Source organism: Osmerus eperlanus, chromosome 23 (genome assembly GCF_963692335.1).
Source record: "Osmerus eperlanus chromosome 23, fOsmEpe2.1, whole genome shotgun sequence".
Taxonomy (NCBI): domain Eukaryota; kingdom Metazoa; phylum Chordata; class Actinopteri; order Osmeriformes; family Osmeridae; genus Osmerus; species Osmerus eperlanus.
The window spans coordinates 815,250-836,453 of record NC_085040.1 but is presented as its reverse complement, the minus strand read 5'-3'; the positions used below and the strand labels follow the sequence as shown (position 1 = coordinate 836,453).

Sequence of the window (21,204 nt, the reverse complement as noted above, 5' to 3'; positions counted from 1 at the left end):
ATCAAGCTCATGCTGGCGGGAAGGGCTTAGGGGAACTGGTGTGTGTGTGTGTGAGGGGGAGGACATGCATCTTTGGAATGTGCTGGCTTTGTGATAACCAGAGGGTGAAAGGAGGGAGGGAGGGAGGGAGGTAGGGAGGGAGGGAGGGAGGGAGGGAGGGAGGGAGGGAGGGAGGAGGGAGGGGTTCCAGACAAGTGAAGGGCTGATTAGGGAGCATTTAAAGAGCCAACACAAACACACAGCCTAGGAAATCAGAACAACTCTAACACACACACACACTCAAACACACACACACTCAAACACACCCCCACACTCACTCAAACACATACACGGACACAAGCCAACACCACACAAACACACACACACACATGCTAGTTATTTACTAACTCAATTGTTTAGGAAGGAAGCTGTATTTGATCATGGTACAGACTGATGATAGTGTGTGAGTGTGTGTGTGTGTGTGGTGTGTGTGTGTGTGTGTGTGTGTGTGTGTGTGTGTGTGAACGTCAACATGTTTACACATTGTTCTTGGTGTTCACAAGTGGTTTTGTCTTTATCTGATCATCTCTCTCTCCCCCCCCTCCCCTCCTCCTCCCCTCCCTCCCTCCCCCCCCTCCTCCCCTCCTCCCCTCCTCCTCCTCCTCCTCCTCCCCTCCTCCCCTTTCCCCCCCTTCCCCTCCCTCCCCCCCTCCCCTCCTCCTCCCCTCCTCCTCCCCCCCCCCCTTCCTCTCCCTCCCTCTCTCCAGGACCCGTCCCCTGCTCCCGGCTCCTCTGCTCTGCAGACCAACAACTACAGTCTGCTGCTGAAGAACCAACTCATCAGGAAGCATCTCCAACAGCAGGTAACACACACACACACAGACACACACAGACACACACACACAGACACACACAGACACACACAGACACACACACACATGTTGGTAACTGGTGTGTGTGATGCAGGAGAAGCAGAGACAGATGGAACAGATGAACGGAGGTCAAATGGCAGAGTGCCAGCAGGGGGCGCCGTTTCAAGGTACAGTTACCCCTCCCCACTCCTCTCCTCCCCTCCCCCCCCTCCCCACCCCTCCCCCCCTTCCCTCGTATATTGATATGACGTATATAACATTTATAATCAGTGCATGAAATGATTCTTATCTCTAAATGTTTCTCTCTCTCTCTCACCTCAAGGTGGGGGGCATCCTCTCCCACCAGACTGTGGAAGTTACCCTATGGGGGGTCCCCCCCAGCCCAACCCAGCCATGCTCTCCCACGCACCCCCCCCTCCCCCACAACCGCATGGCCCTCCCCCCTGGAAACCCCTCCCACATAGGGGTGGGGGCGGTGGGTCGCCCCATGGGCGTGTACATGGGCGGGCCCCCGGGCCCCAAACAGCCCCTTTACCACCCCTCTCAGGAGTACGGGGGCATGCCACTACGCCAGGTGCAAGGCATGATGGGAATGGCTGGTCCTCCAAGACAGGGGCTGGTCCAGCAGGGCGTGGCCAGGCCGGGGATGCCGATGCCTGGGCCGATGATGGTGCCCTCGGGGGGGTCCGTCTCCGGCCCTGGAGCTCCAATGCCCCCCCACCAGCACCTCAGGCAGGCCTTGCACCCTCACGGACCTCACGGAGGGGGGGGGCGGAGGTGGCGCCCCACTCCCCCGGATGATGTACCCCCAGCAGCAAGGTCACCCTCACCAGCTGCACTTGCTCCAGCAGGGCGCAGTGTGGCCTTCCCACCAGCAGGGGGCGCTGGGGGCGCTGCAGCGCGCGCCCTGCGACGGACACATGGACCCCTCGGCCAATCACCAGCACGGGTTTCCCGGCGGGGGCGTGGCTACCAACGGGGTCTGTGGCGGAGGCGTCGTTCCCGGCAACCCGCAGTTTTCCCAGCAGGCTTTGCGGTCTGGGGTGCCCGGAGGGGTGAACTTTGCCCCCCCCCACCAGCCTCCGTCCCTGCCCTCCAGCCAGGGGATGGGGGTGGCGTCGCTCCCCAACAGAGTGATGCAGAAGCTGGGTGGAGGAGCCCCGGGCCAGGGGCTGACCTCCATGGCCCACCAGGGGCTGCAACAGGGCTACAGACCCAGGGGACCCCTCTCCGCCCTGGCCGGGATGAAGCCCGTACCCCCTGGGATGGTCCACCATCCAGCACATGGCATGGCTCCACCCAGCTACCCCAACGCCGGCCCTGCCAAGCACTCACACCCTCACCCCCATCCTCACCCTCACTCCCACGGTCCTGGGTACGGACCAGGGAACCCCGGGCAAAAGCTTCCCCAGTATGAGTACACACAGGCTGGGCAGAGCAACGGGGCGCTGGGGGGTCGGCCTGGAGGGGGTGGAGGTGGGGAGGTGGACTTCATAGACACTCTGGTGGGCTCCAACGAGGACTGGCTGAACAATCTGACCATGATCGACGAGTACCTGGAACAGAACTCCTAAATCAGGAGGTCAGAGGTCAGGGTTCAGGGTGGGGTCACTGCGTGTACCTCACCTGAGGTGAAAGGTCAGACAGGGGGTTGGAAAGGGTCACCGGGGGGTCGAAAGAGGACTACGTCTAAAAGGCTGTCCCCCCAGCCCCTCCCACAATCGTCCTCGTCACGCGACCGATACTGGCGGCCATTTTGGGATGGTCCGGGCGTTGGACACGGAACTTTGTGGCCGTGGTTGCCACGGGAACGGGAGGCCACGCCCCCAAAGAGCCGAAGAGAGTCCGGGTGGTCCCGATACAGAGAGTCGTGACGCTGTTTAGAACCCGTTTCCAACCAATCAAGAACACAAGGGTTAGCTGTGGACGGCACGCGATTGGATGAAAATGTTCGGGACTTCCTGCTGACATGATGTCGGTCAGAAGGACAAATTCAGCAACACCAAATCGAGGCTCGTGAGATCCGAAACGAGCCAATCACAGGGTGTCTAGGCAGGTCAAATAAACCAATCACTGATACCTGTGTAGCGGTGTCTATTGCTGATTGGCCAGTGGCTACTTAGATGTATTGACATTGGGCTTGTAAAGTAATGTATATATTTTTTACTGTAAAATAAAGAAAGAGAAAGGGGTATATTTATACTTCTTCAGCAACTCTTCAGATTCTCTTTGTAAATAATTAATCGAAAACGAAACAAAAAAACCTGCAAAAAATAAACTTGTAATTAATGTTATAGCTCACACGTGATTTTACACTAGGGAAAACTTTATTGTAATTTGTTTATAAATATGCAAGACAATACAGTTTCATTTTTTTCCAGTAATACTGTGTATTACAATGTTAGCATATATCTGTTATGTTTTTGACATAACAACATTTTTGGTACCTGCTGTCTGTTATTCATTAACACACACAAACCTGAACATTTGTCTTCAGTCTATCATTTCAAACTGTTCGTTTTCCACCTTGGTAGTATATAGACTATATACATGTATGTACATGTATATACATACATACGTGTACATATACAGTACCTTTGACATATGTTCATCAAGGGTTAAACTGCTGTTAGCATCTCGGATTAAATCAATTTAATCCAGATTACCTTTACCCACGAATTAAGAGTAGGACTACGGAGAAGGCAGCACAATGTCAATCTATCACCCACAATGCATTGCATTGGGTCTCGTGTGTTTTTTTCTTTCTTTGTATCTGGGCCAACTCGTTGTCATGACGACGACGGTCCAATAGTCTAATTATTTGTTCTTTGTTGTTATTCACCTTTTTGTTTTTTTGTCTCGTTATATATTTTTTTTCTAGATTTGAAATAATAAACTGTATCAATGGGAGAAAAAACTAAGACCTCAGTGTGTGTGTGGTCGCTTCTTATTCCGAGGTTCCCTCATCCCGAGTCTGTGTGCTTCTGTTTATCCTCTTCTAGTCTTTTGTTAATTTTACTCGTTTTTGTTGATGAATTCCTCTCGTTTCCACCCTGCGGGTGTTTCAGGGCTGTGATTCTTTTGTCTCTCAGCATCACAATAGCACACGTTCTGGAACACAAGATTCCGTGTGGGGCAGCAGTGGACTCTGCTGGTGGATTTTAGAACTGCGGAACCTTTAAATCTGACAATGGGGAATGAGGAGGAGCCATTCCAATCTGATGTTCTAGAACTTAATCTGTTCTAGAACAGAATGTCTGTGTGGTTATTTTTGCTTCACCCAAAAGGAGAAGGAAGATGTGTTCTCGTGGCAGAACTGTGGTCAACCCAGGGTTTTACTCTTCAACGACTTTCTCTCATCAATTGTGGTCAACAGTCATCTTGACTGTGGAAAGCAGAAGTGTGTGTGTCTATCTCCATTGATGCAGAATCACACTACAACACACACACATGCAAACACATGTCCATCCTGTACATTTGTAACTTAAGCAACCAGATAAATACAACTGCGTTATTTGTGGAAGTAGCATGCTTTCAGTCAGGTGTTCAGTAGAGAGGACCTGATTCAGTTCTGTATTCTACACTTTTTTGCAGTTTTCTATTTAGACAGTGCAAACACCTGGTTTTGTTTCCACATTTGAAGAGTTCTCCAGCTATTACCAGCTCACCAGCTACCAGACGGAGAGGTCCTGAACCGCCTGCTTCCCCAGTTGCACAGGAACCAGTGTAACATCACGGAAACTGCGCACAGGTCTTTGGCCAGAGGGCCAGAAATGGCCACCAAACCTCCCCTTGCTCCTTCACCAGACAGGTCTATGGAAGACACCTAGATGGCTCGATAAGAAACTTAACTACGGCATTCCAGCTCCACCTGCGTCTCCTTCCCCAGGGTACCTGACAGCCGATACTGGACATGAGCTACCCGGCTGAGGTCATTCCAGAGCCTGTTCACCTCACAGGCCTTAATGATCCTGGTCTATCCAATGAGACTCTACACATAGTCTAGTTTATGTCTCTTTCCTATTTGAATCCTATTCTGAACATGTTTGTATATTTCCAAATATAGCTTCAGGCAGCCATAGATATCATCATGTCGGTATTTTTTAAATCAGACTGCCTATTTACTCACATAAAAAAGAACCCACGTAAAAAAACACTTTAATTTATGGACGTTGTGTTTTAACTGTGGCTGAGAAATACAACCCCCAAAAGCCCTTGCGGGACACGTTCTGACAAGCGTCCAATCCCCATCATGACAGCAGCGCACGTGACCCCTCTCGAGCTGAGCTCCTTCCTACGGCGGTGCTGAACAGACGGACGAATTCTGGAACGGGAGAATCGCCGTTTGTGGGTAAGTAACGGGTTTTGGAGAGAGAAGGCCCCGACGAACACGTTTAATGACTCTTTCGGAGAGCGTTTGTAAAGGTGAGGTTGTGATTAAATGAAAGATAAGTCGTTTTTTGCGGGTGTAAAGAGCTGTCTGTGTGTAAGGCCTGCTATTTCCTGGTAGGCTCATTCCGTGATGCACGAGCTAGTTGTGTTGTTGCCTTTCCCTGACGCTCCGGTAGGAAACATACAAAGTTGTAAAAGTTCATTTTCGGGACGTTTAAAGGCTAGATGTTGAAGCTGACGCGTTGCAGAGAGAGTTGTTGGCGTAGTTAACAACTTTGGGGTTCGTAGCCTGAATGCACGGTTTGGATTCATACGTTTTATTTTTATTTGGGTCAATGCAAGAAGTTCAGGATCCATGCTTTTTCACACCTCACCTTATTTCGGGATGGGCCCCCGCGTAGGAAATAAAACGGTCCAGTGGTACCATGTTGTGATCCGGATTTGGCCTTTTAAAGCTGTCAGTGTTTTCATTATGAAAAAGTATTTTGGTTTAAGACTGGTCACACATAGCTATCAGATTGCAATCCCCACTTGAGTCTGAATCTTAGTTCGTAATCTCACCACCCCGGTTGTGGTTCGGCGAGGCTACCGTAAACGTGAATTGCAGTCGTAGGGGGGGAATCGTTACATTGTTGCACGGTCGTGGGTTGAACACTTACGTAGCTCCGCTCACGCGTTTTATATGAACTACAATTGTAGCATTGGGAACAACAATGTTGGTTGTTCGTGCAGCGGCCTCGCAAGTTCAAAGGGCTATCGAGAGATTGTATATTTAGATGAAACTGCGGAAGTAGTGATGTGATAGCTACGAATAATATCAGCTTGGTCGATGATGATCCATAAATAAACTTCTTTATTATGCAGGTTAGGGTTGTTGGACAGCCGATCGATCATCAAGTAAAAATAAATATTCCAGTTAAACATAGTCAAACCAGGCCTACTTGATCATTTTGCTCAGCGTTCAGGCGAAGGAAGTCATCGCCACACGGACATCTTCAGTTGACCTAAATGCCAGCTGTCTGCTTTTCAACGATAACTTCAAAACAATCACACCCTATCGATCCTTTCCTGTGTTGCTCTGTCATCCCCCGGGGCGGGGCGATATGTGAACTGTGTTGTGATGGATGGGGCACGTGAGGGCTTTGGCTAGGCCCAAAGTGAGCGCGACCCCTCTCTCGCACATCTACATGTCGGTAGCATTATTTACCACGCGAGCTGTCAGACTTTATAAATAGCAACCGTCTCACTCTCTCCTCCTCCTCTCTCACTAGTATCCTCGCGCTCGTTGGAATGTGTCGTCCGGTTCTGACTCCGTGTTGCTATAATCAGAAGATGCACTGTTTTTTCATAATGACTCAATCAGTTGATATCTAAACTGGTTTGATATTTTTGGGGTGTCTGGTTTTGAACCTCCTGACATGCAGCAGTGGGACTAGATACTCTGATCATGCACCTGTGTGCCAGGAAGAGTCAATGAGATGTCAGCTGTGTGTGTGTGTGTGTGTGTGTGTGTGTGTGTGTGTGTGTGTGTGGGGGGGGGGGGGGGCAGGGTGATCTCAACAGGTGTTTAACCCTCGTGCTGCCTTCGGGTCACATGACCCAAAGGTTCATAATGAACCATCGTTGTGTTTACCCCAATTTTACCCAATACAAAAACAAATTAAAATAATTTTCTTTTAACCTTTGCAATGTGGGGGGTCTGAGACAGCCTAGCTGTTAAAAGAAAATGCCTCACTTTGTCTTTGTATGCAGTAAATCTGTCGCAATACGACGGTGGGTCACAATGACTGATGGGTCAGAATGACCCGAAGATAACACAAGGGTTAACAAGATGAAACACACACATACATGCATGCACACCCTTGCGCTTATCACCAACTTTCCCTTTCATTTCCTGAGCAGAGGGAAAAACCATGACTGACTCACCCCCTCCTCCCCCTCTCCCTCTCCTTCACCCTCCTCCCCGTCCTCCCCCTCCTCCCCCCTCCTCCCCCTCTCCCTCTCTCCCCCTCCTCCCCCCCTCCCTCTCCTCCGTCGGCCCTCCTCCCCCTCTCTCCCTCTCCTTCCCCCTCCTCCCCCTCTCCCTCTCTCCACCTCCTCCCCCCTCCTCCCCCACTCCCCCTCTCCTCCCTCCGCCCCTCCTCCCCCCTCCTCCCCCTCTCCCTCACCCTCCTCCCCCTCTCTCCCCCCAGTGAAAGCAGTGCACCTGGAGTGATGGCTTCAGCCTCAATACCAGCTCTTAACTCCAACCCTCTGGAACACAACTCCAGCCAGAAAGTAAGTACACAGGAGTGTGTGTGGCCGTGTGTGTGTTTACACATGTGTGTGTGTGTGTGTGTACACGTGTGTGTGTACACGTGTGTGTGTGTGTATCCGTGTGTGTGTGTGTATCCGTGTGTGTGTGTGTGTGTACACGTGTGTGTGTGTGTGTGTGTGTGTGTACACGTGTGTGTGTATCCGTGTGTGTGTGTGTATCCGTGTGTGTGTGTGTACACGTGTGTGTGTGTGTACACGTGTGTGTGTGTGTGTGTGTACACGTGTGTGTGTGTGTATCCGTGTGTGTGTGTGTGTACACGTGTGTGTGTGTGTGTGTACACGTGTGTGTGTGTATCCGTGTGTTTCCGGTCATACATCACTCATTTTTCACACACACATTCTCCTTGCTTGCTCTATTTTTTTACTGACACGCACACACACACACACACACAGCGCCTGTGGGCATCACAACATGCACACACACACACACACGTTTCATGCCAAGAGGCTGAAACAGTAATCCATTTGCTCTGGTTGAAGTCCCCAAAGACTCCTCTCACATAAACAAGAATGTAACACACACACACACACATCCTCTTTCTTTCTTTCTCCCTGCCTCTCCTAAGTGTGTGCAGTGACCAGACTCCTCAGACACAGGGGGGGAGAGAGAGAGAGAGGATGAGGGAAAGAGAGAGGAAGAGGGAATGAGGTGGAGAGAGAGGTTAGCTAGCTAGTCAGGTTAGATAGCTAGTCAGGTTAGCTGGCCGACTCCTCCCACCCTGGTCACTCCCTGTTTCAGTCACTTCCCTCCAGCAGAAGGCTGCGGTCCATCAGGACCAATACCACACGCCACAAAAACAGTTTCTTCCCTTCCGCTGTTGGCCTCTTCAACAAGACCAAGGGTTCACACTGACTTCATGACTTAATGCCCTTAAAACACACTGCTTTTTGCACTGCACAATACAATCTTGTACCATCTTGTAATATTTGTATTTTTTGTATTTTTATATTGTAAATTACTGCAACTTATATTTTATTGTATAGTTTATTTTAATCGAATTCCACTTAGTATTGCTAGTTAAGTACCCTTAGTATAGTTAGTCCTCATATTTAAATTTTAGATTCCTATATGTTTAATGTTTGCACCTTCCTGCCAAAGCAAATTCCTTGTCTTTGCAAACTTTCATGGCGAATAAAACCCATTCTGATTCTACGAATCAATAAAAGATGGCCTTCTATGACATCCTTAGAAAGACATCTCCTGCTCGCTGTCTGCCTTTCTCTAACTCTCTTTATCTGACCTATCACTCACTCACAAGACTACTCCCTCCCTCCCCCCCCCTCTCTCTCTCTCTCTCTCTCTCTCTCTCTCTCTCTCTCTCTCTCTCTCTCTCTCTCTCTCTCTCTCTCTCTTCTTCTTTCTCTCTCACCCTCTCTCCCTTCCTCTCTCTCTCTTCTGGTATTGAATGTTCTCATGTAGCATCTGTCCGACAGATATCGGTCTGTCCTAGTAACACCATAGCAACTGTTTCTTAGCTACGTCCTGTGAACGCGCACTGGGAAATGTAGTTCTCTTGTCATTCTAGAAAGTAGTTTTGTAGTTCAGTTTCTTAACACAGAGACCCTCTTTCATACCTGTGGATGATGCACTTCCATTGGCTCGCCGACCAGGAAGTACCCAGACGTCAGCCAATAAAAACAGTGCTCTCATAGCGTTGAGGTTTTTCCATGCAAAACAAATGAGTGCTAGGTGTAGGCCGCCCAGACACAAGACTGGCTTTGTGTGGACCTGGTGGGGGGGAAGACAGTCAAGGAAACTGGCCAGACACACACACACACTCTCTGACCCCTGAGTGTGGTGTTCTCTCCAGCATAACAGAGTTGTGTTGTGTTGTCTGCCAAACAGAGAGTTGGCAAGATGACTGCTCTCTGCCCTGACACAGGACAGTACTGTAGCCAGGATGATGGAGGGAGAGAGAGGAGGTGGAGGGAGAGAGAGGAGGGAGGGAGAGAGAGGGAAAGAAAGGGTAGGAGAGCAGACAGGTGCTGAAGGAAGAGAGACTCCCTCTTTTTCCCCCTCCCTTCTGTTCTCTGTCTCTCTGTCTCTCTGTCTCTCTCTGTCTCTCTCTCTCTCTTCCCCCCCTCTCTCTCTCTGTCTCTCTCTCTCTGTCTCTCTCCCCCCCTCTCTCTGTCTCTCTCTCTCTCACTGTCTCTCTCTCTCTCTCTCTCTCTCGCTCTCTCTCTCTCTCTCTGCTGAAGAAGTGTCGTTAGAGCCCCTCCTTCTCTTGACATGCTGCTTTCATATGAGCTGTAGTGGACTATCCAGTCCTGTGAGTTGGACATTGTAAATTAAACATGGTTTACTCTGAGTAAATGTAGGGGTGTGTGTGTGTGCTTTCGTGGCAGTGGAGGAGGCTGTGCTTACCAGTTACAGACCAGTAACCTGTGTGTGTGTGTGTGTGTGACAGACATCCAGGGAGAGTTTGAAGATGGAGCCACTAGCAGATGTGACTCTTCTACCTGGAGAGGAGAGAGTCATAGGTGAGTCTTCCTCCTTCATCTCATCGTCCTCCTCAGTGTGTGTGTGTGCGCGAGCGCGTGTGGAGAGACTGTTTTGATCCTACTCTTGCTAGCTGTTTTGATAATTCTCTCCCTATTTTTCTGTCTTCCTCTTTCTCTCTCTCTTTCTCTGTCTCTCTCTTTCTTTCTCTCTTTCTCTTTCTCTATCCAGACAAAGACATCATCTATATTTGTCCCTTCAGTGGACCTCTCAAAGGCAAAGTGTTCATAACCAACTATAGACTCTACTTCAAGAGCTCAGAGGCTGTGAGTAACTTCCTATGAGGGAGAACACACACACGCACACACACACTCAACTTGACTACTCAGACTGTCATTGAGACAGTAGGGACCAATCATATGTCTGCGTATGTGCGAAGTCACAGGACCCGGCGGTGACCCTAGACGTTCCGCTGGGCGTCATTGGTCGGGTGGAGAAGATGGGCGGAGCCTCCAGTAGAGGGGAGAACTCCTATGGTCTCGACATCACATGCAAGGTGACCGAGGGTGTGTGTGTGTGTGTGTGTGTGTGTTTTAGAGTGAGTAAGTGTGCGCTTGTGAGTGAGTGTGTGTTCACAAAATATACAGTTATGTGCCATGTACGGTACAGTATATGCATGTGTTAACCGTGTGTGTGTGTGTGATCAGGACATGAGGAATCTCAGGTTTGCCTTGAAGCAGGAGGGTCACAGCAGGAGAGACATCTTTGACATCCTCTTCAAACACGCCTTCCCTGTCTCCCACGGCCAGGTACACACGTGCGCACACACATGTGCACACACACTCTCACACACGCACACACACACACACACACTAATACTCTTTTTCTCTCTCTCTCTCTCTCTCTCTCTCTCTCTCTCTCTCTCTCTCTCTCTCTCTCTCTCTCTCTCTCTCTCTCTCTCCAGCCTCACTTTGCTTATGTGAGTCAGGAGAAGTATGAGGAGAACGGCTGGGATGTTTACAAACCCATGGATGAGTTCATTAGACAGGTGAGCGGGCCAGGACCTCATCCTCCTCTTCTTGTCTTCCTTCTCTTCTTCTTCTCCTCCACACGATCTTCCTTCCTTCATTTCCTAGCGTTTCCTCACCTAATGGTCATGGGTTCAAATCCCCCCCTCTCTCTGTCGTTGGCGTGTTTTGTTTTAAGGATCAACAGCTAGCTACTGTTAGCCTTTTGCAACTTTCGGCTGCTGTATCTACATCGTTCTCTCAACGACGGAATGAAACCAGGAAGTTCTGACCCATCGACCACACCCTTACCCAATCGGTGCTCTTGTGTGTCTCCGCCCCTTTCCAGGGCTTACCCAATGACAAGTGGCGGATCACGTTCATCAACAACGTGTACGACCTGTGTGACACGTACCCCACCATCCTGGGCGTGCCTTTCAAGGCCACGGAGGAGGACCTGAGGAGGGTGGCCACCTTCAGGTCACGGGCTCGCATCCCGGTACGGGAGGGAGGGAGGGGGGGGGAAGGAAGGGAGGGGGGGGGGAGTGGAGGGGCGAGGAGGGAGGGGAGGAGGGGGTGAGGGAGGGGGGGAGGGAGTGTGTTTGACAGTGTGAAGAATGGAAACATGGTACAGGTGTTATGGGTACAAACCCCTCTCCCCCTCCTCCGTCCCCCAGGTCCTCTCCTGGATCCACAGGGAAAACCAGGCAGTGATCACCCGCTGCAGCCAGCCCCTGGTGGGCATGTCCGGCAAGCGGAACAAGGACGACGAGCGCTACCTGGAGCTGATCCGGGAGGCCAACGGCGCGGCCAAGCTCACCATCTACGACGCCCGGCCCAGCGTCAACGCCGTCGCCAACAAGGTCAGCGCCCCGGGGGGGGGGGGGGGGGGGTCAGAGGTCACCGCAAGGGGTCCGGGGGTCCAGATTCTAGTTGGTGCGGAAATGACATACGGATGTGAGATCTGGGGGTGTGGGGTCTGACCAGCCAGTCAGACCTCTGTTCTCCTGTCCTCTGTAGGGTGTGGCTAGCTGTCTATCTGGTTGTGTTGCCCTATCAGAAGACAATGCAGAGGTAGACTCTAAACTGTGTGTATGTGTGGGGTTTTGTGTAAGTGTGTGTGTGTGTGCGCACGCCTGCGTACCAACACGTCCTCTGCTCACGCAATGGAATGTACTAACAGCACCGAGTGGTATAATGCACCTCCCCTGGGGGCAGCCCCCAAGGAGCTGTGAGAGCCGTAACAAGCACACCCGGCTCCACTCTGCTAGCGTGCTAGCCTCCGTGTCGAAGCTTTCCTCGCTGGGCTGGAACATTCACCTGCTCCCGGCCCAACCTGAACCAGTTTGTCTGTTTATCAAACCGGCCAACAAAACAGGACGTGGTTCTTTTCATCACGCTGAATAGGAAACAACAAGACAAAATAACCTGTTGTTTGAGCGTTTTTTATTGTGAGAATTTAGCTTAGTTTGTCTTGTTTCCCAAACACGAGCAACGACCAGATGTATATGTTTCTGTTTGTAAGGACCAGGTAGTTCCCAACCCCAGGTTATGACCTCTCTCTTTCTCGCTCTCTCTCTCGCTCTCTCTCTTGCTCTCTCTCTCTCTCTCTCTCTCCCTCTGTGTCTCCCTCTCTCCTTCTCTGTCCCCCTCTCCCTCTCTCTCTGTCTCTCTGTCTCTCTATCTCTCTCCCTCTCTCTCTACATCCCTGTACACTCCTCGTTCCTCTCCCACCATCAACCAACCCACTGTGACCCCTGACCCCTGCAGGCCACCGGCGGGGGCTACGAGGGGGATGAGTACCAGAACGCGGAGCTGGTGTTCCTGGACATCCACAACATCCACGTGATGCGGGAGTCCCTGAGGAAGCTGAAGGACATTGTGTACCCCAACGTGGAGGAGGCCCACTGGCTCTCCAGCCTGGAGTCCACGCACTGGCTGGAGCACATCAAGGTAGGGGGGGGGGGAGTGGGGGTGGGGGTGAGGTGTGGGTGAGTGGGGGTGAGTGTGGGTGAGGTGGGGGTGAGGTGTGGGTGAGGTGTGGGTGAGGTGTGGGTGAGGTGGGGGTGAGGTGGGGGTGAGTGTGGGTGAGGTGGGGGTGAGGTGGGGGTGAGTGGGATGAGTGGGGGTGAGGTGTGGGTGAGTGGGGATGTGGTGGGGGTGAGTGTGTGTGTGGGTGAGTGAGTGAGAGTGTGAGAGTGTGTGTGTGTGTGGGACCCAGCATTTCAGGATGTCTTAACCTCCCCCCCCCCCCCCCCAGCTGGTGTTGTCGGGGGCGATCCAGGTGGCTGACAAGGTGTCGGGGGGTCAGAGCGTGGTGGTGCACTGCAGCGACGGCTGGGACCGCACGGCCCAGCTCACCTCCCTGGCCATGCTGCTGCTGGACAGCCACTACAGAACCCTCAGAGGGTTCCAGGTGCTGCTGGAGAAGGAGTGGATCAGCTTCGGACACAAGTTCTCCTCGGTAGGAGACACACACACACACAAGCTCTCTTAACACAACTTCTCCTCAGCAGGAGACACAAGCTCTCTTAACACAAGTTCTCCTTGTTAGGAGACACACACACACACAAGCTCTCTTAGGTTATGTTGCTCTCCAGTGTTGCTTTCACCACTCACGTGTGTGTGTGTGTGTGTGTGTGTGTGTAGAGGATAGGTCACGGAGATAAAAACCATGCAGATCAGGACAGATCTCCCATCTTCCTGCAGTTCATCGACTGTGTCTGGCAGATGACCAGACAGGTAGGTTACACACACTCTGGACCAAACAAGCACATGCCAGGATGGATGTATCGATGGATGGATGTATCAATGGATGGATGTACTGATGTATTGATGGATGGATGTATCAATGGATGGATGTATTGATGGGTGTATTAATGGATGGATGTATTGATGGTAGGATGGATGTATAGATGGATGTACTGGCAGCTGTACTGATCTGCAGTGATGGATGGATGTATAGATGGATGTACTGGCAGCTGTACTGATCTGCAGTGATGGATGGATGTATAGATGGATGTACTGGCAGCTGTACTGATCTGCAGTGATGGATGGATGTATAGATGGATGTACTGGCAGCTGTACTGGTCTGCAGTGATGGATGGATGTATAGATGGATGTACTGGCAGCTGTACTGGTCTGCAGTGATGGATGGATGTATAGATGGATGTACTGGCGGCTGTACTGGTCTGCAGTGATGGATGGATGTACTGACGGCTGTACTGACAGCTGTACTGGTCTGCAGTGATGGATGGATGTATAGATGTATGTACTGACAGCTGTACTGGTCTGCAGTGATGGATGGATGTATAGATGGATGTACTGGCAGCTGTACTGGTCTGCAGTGATGGATGGATGTATAGATGGATGTACTGACAGCTGTACTGGTCTGCAGTGATGGATGGATGTATAGATGTATGTACTGACAGCTGTACTGGTCTGCAGTGATGGATGGATGTATAGATGGATGTACTGGCAGCTGTACTGGTCTGCAGTGATGGATGGATGTATAGATGGATGTACTGACAGCTGTACTGGTCTGCAGTGATGGATGGATGTATAGATGGATGTACTGACAGCTGTACTGGTCTGCAGTGATGGATGGATGTATAGATGGATGTACTGACAGCTGTACTGGTCTGCAGTGATGGATGGATGTATAGATGGATGTACTGGCAGCTGTACTGGTCTGCAGTGATGGATGGATGTATAGATGGATGTACTGACAGCTGTACTGGTCTGCAGTGATGGATGGATGTATAGATGGATGTACTGACAGCTGTACTGGTCTGCAGTGATGGATGGATGTATAGATGGATGTACTGGCAGCTGTACTGGTCTGCAGTGATGGATGGATGTATAGATGGATGTACTGACAGCTGTACTGGTCTGCAGTGATGGATGGATGTATAGATGGATGTACTGACAGCTGTACTGGTCTGCAGTGATGGATGGATGTATAGATGGATGTACTGACAGCTGTACTGGTCTGCAGTGATGGATGGATGTATAGATGGATGTACTGGCAGCTGTACTGGTCTGCAGTGATGGATGGATGTATAGATGGATGTACTGACAGCTGTACTGGTCTGCAGTGATGGATGGATGTATAGATGGATGTACTGACAGCTGTACTGGTCTGCAGTGATGGATGGATGTATAGATGGATGTACTGGCAGCTGTACTGGTCTGCAGTGATGGACGGATGTATAGATGGATGTACTGACAGCTGTACTGGTCTGTAGTTCCCCACGGCGTTTGAGTTTAACGAGCGCCTGCTGATCACCATCCTGGACCACCTGTACAGCTGCCGCTTTGGGACCTTCCTGTACAACTGTGAGAGTGTCAGACACCAGCAGGTAACACACACACACTATTTGTCTTTCTCTCCCTGTCTCTCTCCCCCTCTCTCCCTGTCTCTCTCCCTGTCTCTCTCCCTCTCTCTCCCTCTCTCTCTTCCTGTCTCCCTGTCTCTCTCTTCCTGTCTCCCTCTCTCTCTCTCCCCCTCCTTCCCTGTCTCTCCCTGTCTCCCTTTCTCTCTATCTTCCTGTCTCTCTCTCTCCCTGACTCTCTCTTCCCCTCTCTCTCTTCCCCTCCCTCTCTCTCTCCTCCCTCTCTCTTCCTTTGTACTCTGTCTCGCCTGCTCCCCGTCCCCTCTCCACCCTGATCATGTGAAGTAGAGCAGAAGACAGAGAGAGGAGGAGAGCAGAGAGGTTAGGAGATGGCTGAGTGGTTCAGACGTAATAATGCACTTTAGAAGGAGCTGGAAGGGCTCTCTCTTTCCCCTCTCTCTTTACCTCCTCCTCCCTCCCCATCGCTCTCTCTCTTTCCCCTCTCACAGGGAAAACTCTTATCAGGGTTGTTGTTTCTCCCTCCCTCTCTCTCCCTCCACCTCTCTCGCCCTCTCCCTCCCCCTCTCTCCCCCTCTCTCTCCCTCCCTCCCTCTCCCTCCCTCCCTCTCTCCCCCTTCCTCTCTCTCCCTCCCTCCCTCTCTCCCCCTCCCTCTCTCTCTCCCCCTCCCTCCCTCTCTCCCCCTCCCTCTCTCTCTCCTCCTCCCTCTCTCTCTCCCCCTCCCCTCTCTCCCCCTCCCTCCCTCTCTGCCCCTCCCTCCCTCTCTCCCCCTCCCCTCTCTCTCCCTCCCCCTCCCTCTCTCCCCCTCCCCTCTCTCTCCCCCTCCCAGGAGCTGCGTTCTAAGACCGTGTCTGTGTGGGCGCTGGTGGGCAGCAACCGGGAGTCGTACCTGAACCCCTTCTACACGTCGGAGGCAGGACGTGTGCTCTACCCCGTGGCCAGCATGAGACACCTGGAGCTCTGGGTCAGCTACTACATCCGCTGGAACCCACGCATACGCCAGCAGGTACACACACACACACACACCAGCAGTTACACATACACACACACACCAGCAGGTACACACACACACCAGCAGGTACACACACACACACACACGCCAGCAGGTACACATACACACACACACCAGCAGGTACACACACACACACACACACACCAGCAGGTACACACACACACACACCAGCAGGTACACACACACACACGCCAGCAGGTACACATACACACACACACCAGCAGGTACACACACGCCAGCAGGTACACACACACACACCAGCAGGTACACTGGGGGTGGGGGTGGGACAAGGGAGGAATGGGTTAAAGGCTGACCGTGTTGAATAGGGAGAAACTGTGAAAACCTTTTTACCCCAAACACACACACCCCACACACACACACCAGTCCCCCTCAACCCCCTCCACTCTCCTGCTGGCAGGAACTTAGTCACTGGTGCAGAAAATCCTATTTCCCTGTCATAATTACACACACACACACACACACACACACTCAGGCACACACGCACACACACTCTAACACACAACAATGTTTTGGGTTCCCACCAGTCGGACCTTCTCAAAGATGCTCGCTGAAAATGTTTTATTCATGTTGATGTGAATAATGAACATCCTCTAGAAATGTGTTGTTTGTTTAGCCTAACCCTGTTTCTCTCTCTTTTCTCCCTCCTTTTTTTTGGTTCACCTTTTTTCTGCCTCGCTCCGTCTCTCTCTTTCCTTTCTCCCCCCTCTGTCTATCCCTGTCGCTTCTCCATCCCTTCCTCTTCCCTCTCTCTCCTCTCTCTCATCCCTAACCCTATTCTTCCTCTCCTTTCTCCCCTCCCATCTCCCCCCTGTCTCCCCCCTTACTTTCCAACCCTCCCTCTGTGCTCCACTCCCCCCCTTCTTCCTCCATCCTCTCCCTCCCCTCTCCCTGCCCCCCCCCTCCCCCTCCCATCCTCCCCCCCCCTCCTCCCCTCTCCCTTCCCTCTCTCCCCCTCCACCCTGTCTCCCCTCCCCCTTGTCTCCACTCTCCCTCCCCCTCCCCCTTGTCTCCCCTCCTCTCCCCCCTCTCCCTCCCCTCTCTCTCCCCCCCCCTCCTCCTCCCCTCCCCCCCTCCTCCCCCTCCCCCTTGTCTCCCCTCCTCCTCTCCTCCTCCTCCCCTCCCCCCCTCCTCTCCCTCCCCCTTGTCTCCCCTCCCCCTCTCCCCGTCCTCCCCTCTCCGTCCTCCCCCCTGGTGAGAGCAGCAGCAGGGTCCGGTAGAGCAGCGGTACGTGGAGCTGCTGGCTCTGAGGGACGAGTACCTGAGGAAGCTGGAGGAGCTGCAGCTCTCTGACTCCGCCCCTTCCTCCCACCTGGCCAACAGCTCCGCCCCCTCCCCCTCCTCCTCCGCCGCCTCGCCCCCCCCCGCGCAGCACGTCACGCACATGCACACGCCCTTCTGATGAGGGGGGGGGGGGGGCAGGGGGGCAACACGTGTCTGGTCTCAAGTAAACATACACTCTCTCTGTCTCTCTCTCCTCTCTTTCTCTGTATCCCTCTCTCTCTCCTCTCTGTCTCTCTCTCTCTCTCTCTCTCTTTGTGTCTCTCTCCTCTCTTTCTGTCTCTCTCTCCTCTCTCTTTCTCTGTCTCTCTCCTCTCTCTGTCTCCCTCTCTCTCTCCTCTCTCATTCGCTATATCTTTATCTCTCTCTCACACTCTCTCACACGCATACACACACTGATTTTTCTCACTGACACACACACACACACACACAAAAGGAATAGTTTTGTACATAGTGCTAGCGATAACAAGGAGGATGTTGACTGCAATAACATGGACAGTAATAGTGCTTAATAATAAGTAACACCAGGGTTTACGTGGTTATGCAATATGTCACAGTACAGCCTTGTCACCCACCCGTCACACACACACACACACACACTATCTCTCCCACAGAGATGCCTTAAAACCCTGATTTATACTCTGTGTACTGGGAGAAACCATGGATGTGCGTGTGGGTCACTGTAGTGGGGGTGATGGGGGGTCATTCAGACATCGTTCCTCCCTCCGTTCTGTGGCTGGGCTGGGGTGCCCCAGCCCCCCCCTCTCTCTCCACACACACATACACACACACACATGCTTTCATACACACATTCTCCCCTCAGTCAGTCCTATGCAGTCTTCCAGAACCCGGTTCCACAACCGTGACCTTCTGGGTGACGCCCTCCCTGTACCCACAATGCATCTGTAGGATTCTCAGTTTCACTCACTGTACTGAGAATCAAGATTCCATGGCGCCTGCCCGCTCGAGAGAAGAAGGAAAAAGAAACGCCACCTCATGGTTCTAAGGAAGTGCATTATGGGAAGAAATTGAGTTTTGGTCGGGCCGTCAGTGGACTGTCCTCCCTCGACGCTTTCAGGGTACTATGACGTGAGGTGCGCTTGTTTCGGCGTGGCCCCAGAAGCCTGTTTCTAATCAGTACCTGTGGCTGAATAGGTGCGGGTGAATGATACTGTAAGCTAGTCTCCAGGAACTTTCTAGAAGGCTTTAGTGAGCGGGCAGGGCCGGGGTGGAGGGTAGCCGGCCGGGTCCAGTTCTGTGCCTTTATCAAGACGGGAATTTTGAATCGTTCTTTTGTTTTTGTTGGTATTTTGGGTAAGCTCGTTTTTTGGCTTGTTTTGTTTTTTTACGCTCCGGGGCAACCTGGCTGGGTGGAGTCATTATTAAAGAAAATGGGGGGGGGGGGGGGGGGGGGGTTGAGGTGACAGGGTGCCCTCCCGGGGATGTCCCGGGGTTTAAAACGAGTTTGCCCGGTGTTTGTTTGTGGGCGCATTTTTGTCAGAGGGTAAGAAGCAGGAAGTGGTTGATGCCGTCGCTGTTGTCATGTCCTCTCAGACTCAGCTGGCCTCTCTAAAGACTTATGTATAATATTATTATACATTTTATAATGTCTACATTTACCAGATCTAGGAGGTGCTTTTCTGTCTCGTCCATGCATGGTAACCGTGGGGATAAAATATGAATTTGATCTTTGGTGGTCTGCCCCAAAACTGCATGTGTTAGAGGGGAAACTGATTCTGGATCAGGGGTAGAAAACGTCAACACCACCTTACTACAGAGCAACCAGGAAGTGTCTTCAGCTTCCTGTATCCTGTTTGGCTCTGAATGCCGCCCCAGAATGCAACACTTTGGAAGAATTTGGCCTCAATGAGGAAATGAAGGATTGATAAATAAGAAACGACAGTTTGAGAGGAAATGTAAACAATGACAACAACAAACTACGCAAAATACTTTGTGGTTGTTTGTGTTTTAGGGAAAAAAAAACAAATCTATTTTGTTTATTTTTTACTTTGTACAAGTAATTATGTAATTACCTCAAGCAAAACCTATTTTACTGTCAAAAGCTCTTGTTGTAAAATATAATTATTTTATTTAGTGTACACTTTGACAAGTTTTATAAAATGGATAGTAATGAGAGAAACAAAGTATTTCAGATGGTTGAATTGTTAGTAATTGGTGGATTTCTTACTTTTTTTTTCTCCATATTATTTTGTTCTTTAAAAGGGCATTTTTTTGATGTTTGCTTTGTAACACAGAAAACCCACACGAAGTTAAATATTGAGTCACATTCGGAGAGTCACATTCAGAGATGATTCATGATTCAGGAACGAATCAGTCAGTTCCAACTTGTGATTCAGATAGATGAGATTGAATGGACGTTCCGAGAACCATTTTCTTCTCTCCTGTGATTCAGTTTTAGTTTCTTTCATTCATTACTAGTATCTACTACCTTAATTTAGGTAATGTTAGTTTTAAAAGGGATTTTTCTTTTTGTGTCCTAAATGATAATATACTCCCACACGTATGCTTCACTGTAATTTTGAAGGCTCTTGTTATGTAAATAATACTGATTAAATTAATTTAAAGATTTCTCACTTAAACATGTCACCTTGACCTTGCTTTGCTTCCTGGAAAATACGTTTGTGTAAAAAATTATCTTATTTCTTATAACCAGTGGATTGATTATAAGAAATGCATATTTTATATTACGTTTACAGATTCGTCTTAAATTGATTTCGTCCATTCGGAAAATATTCATACTGGCTGCAGGACCACACAAGATGACATTGCTAAACCTTTTGGAAGTAGATGATTCTGAGGTCGTTGTCTATATCAAAATAACACAACGTAGAATTTTACGTAATGTAGTTGTACACACTTGTATCACAAAGTATGATAATACATAAAGTATTGAATTGATCCATATTAGAAATTCGTTCTTAATAGTAGACAATATCCTAAAATGTGTCATTTTTGCCCAACCACTGTGCGCGCGGCAGAGGATGCTGATGAGACTGGGGATGAGAAGTCTCCGCGAGATGCATTATGGGTAATCTACGTATGGTCGCCGGGTCAGAGGGTGTGTTCCAGTCTCGAGCTCCACTTCCTTTTGTAAACAAACACGATCTGTATCGGTGACAGCATCCGAGCCTGAGACGTAGGAAGCAAACATCCGCGTTCCGCCCGGTCTGATGTAGCTGGCGGGACCGGATGAGGGAGGAGGAGCGGGTTATCGCTGTCATGGCATCCTTGACGCCGCGGTTCTAGACTCACAGCGACCCCCAATCTGTCGGAAATCGGGAAGGGGAAGCGGAATTGATAGATTACATCGTTTGCGACGCACTGAAAGGAAACGGGAGATTTGGAAACATGGAAAAAACAATTGGGGGCTGGCGGAGCAGAGAGCCTTGCGCCGCCGGTAGTGCCTGCGAGGAAACCACGGACGCTGACCACCTCTGGATCTGCGCAGTCCAGCGTGGAAACATTGGACAGGTGAATATCTTAAACTGTAGTGGCGGCTGTCATTTCCGTTGT

General features: G+C 50.8%; 2 protein-coding genes across 3 annotated transcripts; both read left to right on the top strand.

Moving 5' to 3' along the window:
• The first annotated feature begins 419 nt into the window (after nucleotides 1-419).
• si:ch73-211e3.1 (basic proline-rich protein) lies at nucleotides 420-3,766 on the top strand. Its single transcript, XM_062449935.1, is given in 6 exon segments — nucleotides 420-440; nucleotides 747-842; nucleotides 946-1,018; nucleotides 1,174-1,259; nucleotides 1,261-1,911; nucleotides 1,913-3,766. Coding segments are annotated over 6 exon segments (1,440 nt in total). The 3' UTR covers nucleotides 2,426-3,766.
• A 1,308-nt stretch (nucleotides 3,767-5,074) lies between these two features.
• mtm1 (myotubularin 1) lies at nucleotides 5,075-17,913 on the top strand. Of its 2 annotated transcripts, none has more exons than XM_062449057.1 (15): nucleotides 5,075-5,202; nucleotides 7,436-7,520; nucleotides 9,968-10,040; nucleotides 10,231-10,325; nucleotides 10,439-10,555; nucleotides 10,707-10,808; nucleotides 10,964-11,047; nucleotides 11,356-11,505; nucleotides 11,684-11,869; nucleotides 12,777-12,959; nucleotides 13,267-13,470; nucleotides 13,656-13,748; nucleotides 15,254-15,367; nucleotides 16,189-16,365; nucleotides 17,594-17,913. In XM_062449057.1, the coding sequence occupies exons 2-15, from the start codon at nucleotides 7,458-7,460 to the stop codon at nucleotides 17,789-17,791; spliced, it is 1,839 nt and encodes a 612-aa protein (XP_062305041.1). In that variant the 5' UTR covers nucleotides 5,075-5,202; nucleotides 7,436-7,457; the 3' UTR covers nucleotides 17,792-17,913. The 2 variants fall into 2 exon arrangements, with proteins under 2 accessions (XP_062305041.1, XP_062305042.1); XM_062449058.1 differs by having other exon boundaries at nucleotides 5,168-5,276.
• The last annotated feature ends 3,291 nt before the right edge of the window (nucleotides 17,914-21,204 follow it).